The sequence below is a fragment of the Labrus bergylta genome, chromosome 6 (genome assembly GCF_963930695.1).
Source record: "Labrus bergylta chromosome 6, fLabBer1.1, whole genome shotgun sequence".
NCBI classification, from domain to species: Eukaryota; Metazoa; Chordata; class Actinopteri; order Labriformes; family Labridae; genus Labrus; species Labrus bergylta.
Window position 1 is genome coordinate 13,367,428 of NC_089200.1, and position 10,177 is coordinate 13,377,604.

Sequence of the window (10,177 nt, forward strand, 5' to 3'; positions counted from 1 at the left end):
GCAGAGGAATGTTGTTGTGGGTATTAACCTATATAATTCAGACCACTTTCTTTTGCTTTGGGGACATACAGCAAGTCACTTCCACTTTCTGAATACAAATACTAACACATGCACAAAGCTACTTTTAACCTAAAACCAAACATGAGTCGTGTGCCTTTTTGTCCAACTGTCTACCATTTACGAGCTGATTCTTTGCGACTTTTCCCTGTTCATTCTCCTGCTTTAAATACCACGTGGTGTCTTCCCAGAGCCCCTCCCCTTTGTGTTCCAGGGATGGGGGAAGTAAGCAAAAAGAAGCCCGTCTGGAGGGGAAGAGATTAGTATCTGAGCTGCTGCAGAAGAGGCAGGGGTAAGGGAGACGAGATGTTAGAGGGTTACTGTTAAATGCTTGCTGTTGGATCTTTTTTAGGACTTTATTCTGATCAAATGGGACTTGGAATTTGTGAAACGTCACTCACCTCTTCCTGTAAATATTGTTTGTCTTGTAGTTTTTCAGAAGTACAGAAGGATGGTTTGGATGGAGTGGTGCAAACTTCCGAACTGAGCCTCAACTAGGTCCTTGAGAGCTCTTTAATGGTGGTAAGACACATTTTATTACTTAAACTTTTATGCATACTTTTTGTTGACATAAACCTTTGAAAAACTGCCTTGAATATGACACTTCACATTACAAAAAAACAACATGCAACAAGTGTTTTCTAAAGTTAGTACTTTATCATATCAAAGTTGGAGGGACTGAAAAAATGGGAATTTGTTAGCATAAATTTCCTTTGTACATTTACTATTACAACTTTTATGGCAGTATAACAGTATTTTTTTTTTGTCAGGTCATCTTAAAAGTCATTATCATAGCACAACAAACAGTAAAAGTACCATCTTCATCATTTCTTTTGATTGATTGAAAGAAGTTATATTTCCGTTTGCACCATGCTTTAATTTTAAGATAGACTTAAAGTTACCACTGAGAGAAAGATTAGCTTTGGATATTAGATTTGGGCAGACAGAGTTACGTTTCTTTTCGTATCAAGAGAGTTTTTTTTTTTTTCATACTTTAGGTAAAGCCATTATTCTTTTACAATCTCTGCATATTTTAATATATGAATATTAAGAAAAAAAGGGACATTTGGAGGACTAGAAAGGCAAACGTCAAGACAGCATCTTTGTTAAATGGCCTTCAGAAGTAGATCTTTTCAGTTTCTTGACAACCTTTACCTGTCTCATTGTTCTGACACTGATGTGATAGGATGATACATCAGTGTTTCCCCTAGGCTTACAGCTTTGGGGGGGGTGGGGAGGTGCATGCAGACGGACGCTGACACAAACTCTTGACGGAATCTTGGTGTTCATGCGTTACTTTTAATGACAGCTGTCCTGTTCTATCGGAAAGGTATCCTTAAATGACGTCTTTCCCTGATTTCTGACTCTATCCACTATCCCATCCCTACAATAAAGGCACAAAAGCCCCAAAATAAATATATATATATATATAATAAAAAAAAAATAAAAAAATAAAAAAATTGGGGGGGGGGGGGGGGCTACCTAATATAATGGTAGGGGAAACACTGAATCATCAAGACTTCAATAATTGTTGAAGTGATGTGCTGGATCTTTCGACTTGAAATAATCAAGAAAAGGAAGATTTTGTTGAAACCAGCTGGCTTTGGCGCCCTGGTAGCCTAGTAGTTAGTGTGTGCGCCCCAGGTAAGGAGGCCACAGCCCTCAAAGCTGCCAACTCGTTTCAAATCCAATCTGTGGCTCCTTTCCCACTCTCTTTTTCCACTCTTCTCTCTCTCCCTGATTTCAGTCTCTATCCACTGTCGTATCTCTGAACAAAGCGATAATAATCTCTAATATAACCTTTAGAGAAACAGCTGGCTTTGATATTGCTGTGTTGTTTGTTTACTTCACTGAAAGCACAATGTCAGTAACACTTAATGGGACATGAGGTCTAAATTTAAAAGAGTTTAGCTTTGTGGGTTCAGTGCAGCAGGAGGAAAATCTTTAAATTGACAATGATCTCCTTTCTTTTGATTATTTCCCAAATGAACAGCTCCCTTTTATGTGCATTTGTGCATTTCAGTTTGATAAATGAATACTTAAAAACTTAATTTAAAAAGTATTCATAAAAAGATTTTAAATGCACACTAAGGAATGTAATCATTACCTCCTCATGCAATCAAGTACTGATGGCTTACTGTAAGCAGGATATCAGATGGACAACAGGCTATTCCAGAGGTTTCAATATGATTTAGTTTCAACCACAAACAGTAGATCATAAATGTTTCACCACAGTCAACATTTAAAATTGTGTGTCTTGTGGAAGTCTCCTGACATGATTTTGCACACACTCTGTAGTCTCCATGCAATCTTGTAACCACACCTCATAATTAGGTTTCTGTGGTTCCTCATTATATTCAATGTTAACCCCTTGGAGAGGCCCATTGAAGCCGTTTTGAACATGACACATTGATTTTTAGATGCTAACGAGCACTTTTGGCAAATGGAACACTCAAAAGGTTTTCAGGGTCACACAAAAGCTGGTGCCAAGAACCGTTTGTCTCATCACAGGATTCTCCAGGGGCTGATAGGACCTGGTGATAGTGTGGTTAGCTTTTAGTGGAATACCCAATGGTTTCTTTTCATTCATGCATCTTGGGTTTCTATCTTTTGGAAAATGTAGTAATTAGACAGATGAAAGGAAAACTGAGCAGAATCATGAAAATGTGTTTTTCAAAAGTAACTTTAACTGTAAATGTTGTTGTGTAGTGGACCCTCAGATGTCTTTGTGTGCTACATTAAGCATGTGAAAATGAGCCATGCAGCAATGCACAATTGCATTTTCACGCATCATTGTGCATTGAGCCTGATGTTTTTCTTCTTTTCCTGAATGCTCTTTAAGTTGAACAAAAATAAAGCAATATTACAGGGACTTGTAAGAGCAGTAATTGATGCAAGAACTTCATGCAAAGGGCAGGAGTACATTCAAATGACCCCTGCGTTCTAGATCAGCTTACTTGTTGCCCTTGCCCTGCACAGTCCGGTATGCAAGCCAAACAACAGACTACAGGGAAGTAAAATACATTTCCATTTGCAGGAATGTCCCGTATAGGCATTTTTATGACACAATATGTGGATATTTAATCGTATAGGTCAAAATCATTATCACTCACCCACTGCCTTCAAATGCAAAGTCCTCTTGTATTGGTTTTATTTGTATTTTTGATTATTTTTTAATTCACTATCAGCACAGTTTATAAGGGTATTATTGAACATTACCCTTACCGTATAATGACTCTCTTCATTAATAAAATGTGAGCAAACAAAAAGTTAACACAGTGGTTTCATTAGCATTTTAGGATACACTGGTCCATCTACGTAATCTTAAATGATTTAGGATTTTTTGAATAGAGGGAAAAGGCAGAGTTAGCCAATCAGGTAAAATTACTTTCGATAACATTGTTAAATTAGGTTAATTTTGAAATCCATACAGATATATAACAAACATGATGATTATTGATTTATTATAAATTATACATATACAATATTTGATTTGTCACTTCACGTTCCAGCCAACCCCCAAAGGTGGAGGCAAGTTATAAACAACTTGGCTGTGACGTGCAGTGTATTGAGGACAGCCCACTAGGGACAACATCGGCTGATTGTGAAAACACGTGTTTACTTCCTGTTAGTGTCTCTTCAAGTACTTTTCACATAACTGCACTTCCTGACAGGATATGTCAGCTGTTCTCTCCTCCATGTCTATCTCTGTGTCACTCTCTCCTTCTCTGTCCCATGCTGTCGCTCTGTGTGTGAGTGCATGCATGTGTGTGTGTATATTAGTTGAGTTGGATTTAGGATTAGAGATAGGTGTTTAGGGTTGTGTTGGAATTTGGATCAGTATAAGTTGCTTGGGTGAGGGTTTATACAGTAGTGTGACAAAACCTAACTCTTGCTCTGACCAGTTTTTCCCTTGCACTTTCCTTTTCAAAATTGTGTTTGTATTGTATGTTTCAATGCTTTATAATATTGTTTGTGTTCTCTGCATTGCTCCAAGCCAAAATTCAAATCATAAAGAATGGTATCAAAATATAATTTTCTAATTTTTGCTTTTAAGGATGAAGAGAGAAATGATCCCGTTCACCTTGGCATTGTATTACCATCTCTGATTCATCTGGAATATCTCACCCCTCAACAGCTGACCATCATGAATGCCTCAGCACAGCCACTCACCAACAACACCCCACTCTGCTACTCCATCAACAGTCCCCCATTCGCGTTCAAACCCACCATCGCCTCAGCCTACTTCTCATCCATCTTTGGCAGTTTGGGTCTTCTCTCCAATCTCATCGCCTTTGTAGTTCTCCTCAAATCTTTCCGACGGACTCATAGCCGCTCACGATCCTCCTTCCTGATCTTCCTGGGTGGCCTGGTGGTCACGGACTTCATGGGTCTTCTGGTTACCAGCTCCATCGTGATCTCCTTCCATGTTACACACTTTAATTGGCGGGAGTTAGATCCAGACTGCCACTTCTGCAACTTCATGGGCATGTCCATGGTCTTCTATGGACTGTGCCCACTCCTGCTTGGTGCCGCCATGGCCTTGGAGCGATTTATTGGCATCAACTATCCATTTGCACGCTCCACCAGCAATCCAAAGAGCCGGACAGTCTCCATGGTGCTGATGGTGTGGTTGATTGCCGGCTGCATAGCTTTGCTGCCTCTAATAAACGTTGGGAGCTACCACATGCAGATGCCGGGTTCTTGGTGTTTCTTCAACATCAGCTCAAAGGGAAATGACCTGGTCTTCTCCCTGCTCTTCTCTCTAGTCGGCTTGGTGTGCATCGCAGTGTCATTTTTGTTGAACACTATAAGTGTCGTGACCCTGATCAAGGTGTGTTGTGGAGAAGACCGATCCCAGCGCCGCCGAGATGGCGAAATAGAGATGATGGTTCAGCTCATCCTCATCATGGTTATTGCTTCTATCTGCTGGTGTCCTCTCTTGGTGAGTTTTTCAATTCCAGTTTAGTAAGTCCTGTACAAATGTTTGTCATACCTTGTGTTCTGGTTTCATGAAAAATTATAAAGCTACAATGAAAAACGAATCCCTGCGTAAGCAGTACCTGTTCTTGTCTTGCTATGTTCCATATCAGTCCTGACCTAAACTGTTTGAATTATAACAGGGTGTCACAAGGTCCTAAGCGCCTTACTTAAGCTTTCCCTTTATATGCTTCATTTCTCCTTAGACATGCAGCTTCCCCACTAGTTGATCTGACATCTTTCTGGTCTTACCCCAGATCAGAGGGCCCCTTAATGCTTTAGTTGAGATTACACATCTCTGCTTAAGAACATGTTTAAAATCGATTCCTTTAAAGGAAATCTCTGACTTAATACCTAGTCAATTGTACTTTTCTTTCTTCAGCTATGCTTTCTGTTGGTTTTAACATAATCCCTATTGATGATTTTTCCACTTTCATCACAAGATGACATAATTCCAACAGGATCATGAGCTGTCAACAATCTGGGGTTCAAAGCTAATCCCAGACCAGCGATATTTCTATAGAAAGAAAAGAAAAAGGTAGATGGCCCCATTAAGGTATAACTATAACGTATTTGTCCACAGTAAACTTTCTCTATGCCCAGCTTCCTAGTTTAACTTTGACCTACCAAACTTGTTCACACTCTAACCACTTCCCTCATTGGATTACTTTTTAGAATGTAGCTCCATTCTGAGATCTCAGAAATATCCTACTAAAGTAGGATGTCATAGAAGTATGAACAACTCAAGTTGTTCTTTAAAATCAGAATCAGTGTACTCTCTTTATGTATCCATCCTTCCATTGTATCCTTATCAAAAACTGGATTAATGTAGAGCAGTGCCTTTTGAGAAGTTCACAAACAAAATGTGATCAACAGCTCATGATGTTTCTTAATGAGCAAGGATTGAACTGTACATCTTAATCTTCTTTTATGTTTTATTCTTTGTCTTGTTTCTTTGTGTCAGCACCTCATAGTTTTCCGATCTTTTTGTTTTGCCAATGTTATGTTTCACCCAAGCCTTTGTTGCCATCTATCCTTCTGTCAGCTTTAATACTTTGACCAAATTAGTGCGTCAAAGCTAAATTGTGCTCATCCAGATTAGAAATAAATGGGTTGTGGCTTTCTGGAACCCATATTTCTCTTTTGTCCTATCTAACCTCAGTTGTGTGACACCCTGCACAGATATATATTCTGGTGAGTGTGGTGATGGCCGGTCCTGTCAGAGATGAATTTGTTTTGTTCTACTTACGAATGGCCACCTGCAATCAGATATTTGACCCCTGGATATACATCATGTTTCAAGTGTCCCGACTAAGGCGAGTAAAAAGTAAATCAAAAGGACCTTTAAAGTTTTTACAATCACACAGCCCCCATAGTGACTGCTAACTTTGTGCTGCAGTTGGCTGGCTACCTCAGCCTGTCCTAAACATCTGCCAATAAAGCTCCTGAAAAGGATCATTTGCACATCACAGTTTACACCAAGCCTTGCAGCTTCCAAACCATTGTCCATAAGATTAAAACGTATCTTTGGGAAAATTGCTTCGTTGAATCCCATCTTGGTTTGGCTGCTGCTACGTTTACTTCATTCCATTCCTAGTCTGTCTATAAACATTTGACTAAATACTTTCAGCCTTCGTCGTTTGTGATTTTGCCTTGTCATGGCTTTCATTCCCTTGAACTAACTGCTTTCTCAGCACAGCCCTGATAATCTGCAGATTGTGAATTAGTTTGTTGCTCAAACATTTCTTTGAAGCAGAGCTGCAAGTAATCCTCACAGATAAGAGGTAAACACTGAATTGTGACATAATTGTGATACTTCTGGCAGATACAGTCACTTTAACTCATCTGTAGTCAAGCTTAGTTGATAATCACAACTCAAAAATAGCCTTTTTCCATTTGAGCATGAATGTTGCTGACAGTGTAAGTGGAATTCAACCACAAAGCGAACTTCTATCCAGGATACCTGTGACTCTTTTGTTGCCTTAGTCTCTCTGTAGCAACTCTGCCTCTGAGAAAAGTTTGCTTAAATAAAACAGTCGTTTGCACTCATCTCAACACATGCATGCAACACAGTTTTATTACACTATTACGGGGATTCGGGGAACTGTTTTTTCTTGCTCTTTATGTTAAAATGTGAAACATTGTTGCATGCTAATCACAGTTAATGTATCATTACTAAAGGAGCTTGTTAGCATCTTTTGCCCCCACAAGAGACTGTATGGTTAAGGCTTTGCCTTTCATACATTTTCACAGCTTTGCTAAAGTGGATGGGATAATTGGGTTTGAGCACCTAATACCTCATGAGGGCCATGGGAAGATTGAGCCAAGTTATTCCCCCGGTGGACTGAACACATTTGTCCTTTTTCATTTGCAATATTAACTAAAATGTATCTTTTCTTTCTTGTTCCTTATATCCCATCTCTTCTTCCCTCTTTCAACATCATTTTCTGACTGTTTTTTTTTCTTGATCTCAACTGATTGGCCTCTTCTCTATAAACCTCACATTTATGACATCTAACCCCTCCCCTTCTCCTTCACTCCATCATTTCTTCTTTCATTTTGCACTCTTTCTCCATCCTCGACCCCACTTCCATCCCTTCCCCACCAGGTCTTTATTGCCCAAACTGTGCTGTCCAAAGTTCCTCTTCAGATCAGATCCCTACTGCTGTGGATACGCTTCGCCACCTGGAACCAGATCCTGGATCCCTGGGCATACATCCTGTTCCGCAGGGCGGTTCTTAAGGGAATCTTCCCCCGTCTCGACTGGTCTCGGGGCTCAATCATGACACTGTACCCATCTCTAGGCAGCACCATCCGCAGGTTCACACGCCCTTCACTTACGAGTACCGTGAGCTTAGACGAAACTTGATTGGTTGGATTGAGTTGCTTTTGAAGAAGATGGAGGGACTTTCAGTATGTGTTTGAATATATTTTTTCACGTGATTTGTGACCAAGATAAGAATCAGGATTGTATCGATCATTTTTGATGATAGTATGATTTGTTTTCTTGCATATCTTTGATTTTGTTAGCAGTATTAGCAACACAAATTCAATATATTGTCTCTGTAGCCTGTTTACAAAGCACAATTGTCTGATAAGAAACAGGTTTTTAGCTAACTACATGAAAGCTTTTTCAGAGGGAACAGGGGCTCTAGTCATTCATGCAGTCTATTTAATGTGATCCTTTATTCTGGTAGGACATTCTGAATTTTAAACACATGTACTTTTCACTCAGATGCTCTGGAGTGTCATTTCAGACATTGGAAGAAATATTTTATTAATGTTTTCCAGGAACATGCCAAGGACTGTTAAATTGTTTCCTTTCTGAGAGAATTCATCCTGAGATGGTTTGAAGAACCTTTGAATTTTAAAGGTGCATCAAACCAGTTCAGGATGGAGACTGGAATAAAACAATGGAGCATGTCATACTGAAACCGGGCTGGTCCTCATCCTGTACAGCTGCTTGTGTGAAAATGCTTTGACTCAAATGAAATAATACTTAGACTGCCAGAGGCCTCCCATAAAGTTCTCTTTGTAAGAACCTATTTAATACATTACAATGAATATTTTCTTTGTTTAAGCAAACCCACAAAATTTGGTGACAAAGAAAGGATCAGTTATTGAGTTTTAACAATGGGATCCTGTTCATCAGATTCCTGGTTTGTCAAAAGGAGAAAGAAGTTCAAAATTGTCCATTTTTTTCACTGTAAACTTCAACAGCCACTGTATTTTTGTAGTATTAACAAGTTGCTTTAACATAAATGCTACATCATGCTTGACATCCGCCAATCTGCATCACTGATATAAAGAATGGAGATGTTGTTGTATTGGGACGATATGTCATATAACTTATACAAATATACATATCAATGTCAAACTGTCTTATGCTTAATAGACAGATCACCTAAAAAAAAATGAACATACATTTCTCAGCTGCCACTGTCAAGAGTCCAACGATGAAGATTAAGGTTTGGTTTGACTGATTTGGAGATATAAATAACTTTCTGTTGTTTTGTTTTAGCACCTAAAACTTTAAGAAAGATGATGAGACATAAAATGTAATGTGTGTGAAATTGTGTGTCGTCTAATTTTAATTGAATTCTAATACTTCCATCTGGACGAAATGTCATTGTCTTATCTAATTGTGTGTATGTGCATACCTACCTCAGTTTGAGATCTGGTGAATATTACCTGTTCTCATATTTCCCAGACCCAGAATTACATTAGAGTTTAAAATTCAAATGAAAAATTTTGTTTTGGCCCAAATTTGAATAAGAATCCTACTGGTTGAATATGATTGTCGTTCTCCTGCTAACCTTTCCTCTGGGCCTCTGTCCAATGTTTGCTGTACAGAGCAGATTTACCTCTCGGAGATGTTTAACTAACACTGCAAGAAAATGACAGCACAGGAGGTGTTTTATGAGAGCATGAACAGAGAGCTGGAGATGATTTAGTCGTTGTAAAATGTAACTTCAGTCTGATTAGTTGGGCAGTGTATTGTTAAATTGAAGCAACATTCTAAAGAAAAAAAAAAAAGATATTATAACCATAGTTTAATAGATAACATGAACTACTGCTGTCAGTTCTTTCTCTCCGAGTCACCGGGCTATTTCCACTGATTTTGGAATCATCAGCCAGATGCCGATGTTGCAGTATGATTTACAGACACAAGATCACAGAAACTTGTGTGATCAAATGTGACTTCGGAAGAAAAACAAACATGTTCTGTTCTGCCATACGTTCTTATTTTGCAGCGAAGAACAGAAAACAAGAAGAAAAAATCCCGAAATCCTGCCTAAGACGCGTCACTTTATATAATTTGCAGTTTGAGCTAGAGGCAAGTTGTTAAAATATGCAACATCCGGTTGGTGACATTTCCCGGTCTGCTCCCTTATTGGCTATTGCTAAATTGGCAAATCAGGCCCAAAATCGACCTAAAATGGTCTTATGTGTAGCCTTCTTTAGAGTGAATCTCATTTACCAAACCAGTCACTGATAAATGTCTGACACATGTCTTGCTTGAATTTCAACTTCTTAGCAGTATTGTCATGTAAAAATGAAGTTGTATATGTTGAATATACTTGCCTGATATGTTATGTGATTGCACATGTGAATAAAAATGAATAGAGAAATGAACGGG

At 38.8% G+C, this 10,177-nt stretch overlaps 1 protein-coding gene across 2 annotated transcripts; it reads left to right on the top strand.

The window, feature by feature from the left end:
• Window positions 1-286: 286 nt before the first annotated feature.
• On the top strand, window positions 287-10,173 carry tbxa2r (thromboxane A2 receptor). Of its 2 annotated transcripts, XM_065955774.1 has the most exons (5): window positions 287-349; window positions 489-579; window positions 4,115-5,002; window positions 6,220-6,364; window positions 7,646-10,173. In XM_065955774.1, the coding sequence occupies exons 2-5, from the start codon at window positions 574-576 to the stop codon at window positions 7,777-7,779; spliced, it is 1,173 nt and encodes a 390-aa protein (XP_065811846.1). In that variant the 5' UTR covers window positions 287-349; window positions 489-573; the 3' UTR covers window positions 7,780-10,173. The 2 variants fall into 2 exon arrangements, with proteins under 2 accessions (XP_065811846.1, XP_020497229.2); XM_020641573.3 differs by lacking the exon at window positions 6,220-6,364.
• Window positions 10,174-10,177: the final 4 nt, after the last annotated feature.

Excerpts from the sequence above, each read along its gene's own strand:
- tbxa2r (XM_065955774.1), top strand. Across the intron at positions 5,003-6,219 it reads TCTGCTGGTGTCCTCTCTTG|ATATATATTCTGGTGAGTGT; the intron begins GTGAGTTTTTCA and ends CACCCTGCACAG. Across the intron at positions 6,365-7,645 it reads CCGACTAAGGCGAGTAAAAA|GTCTTTATTGCCCAAACTGT; the intron begins GTAAATCAAAAG and ends CTTCCCCACCAG.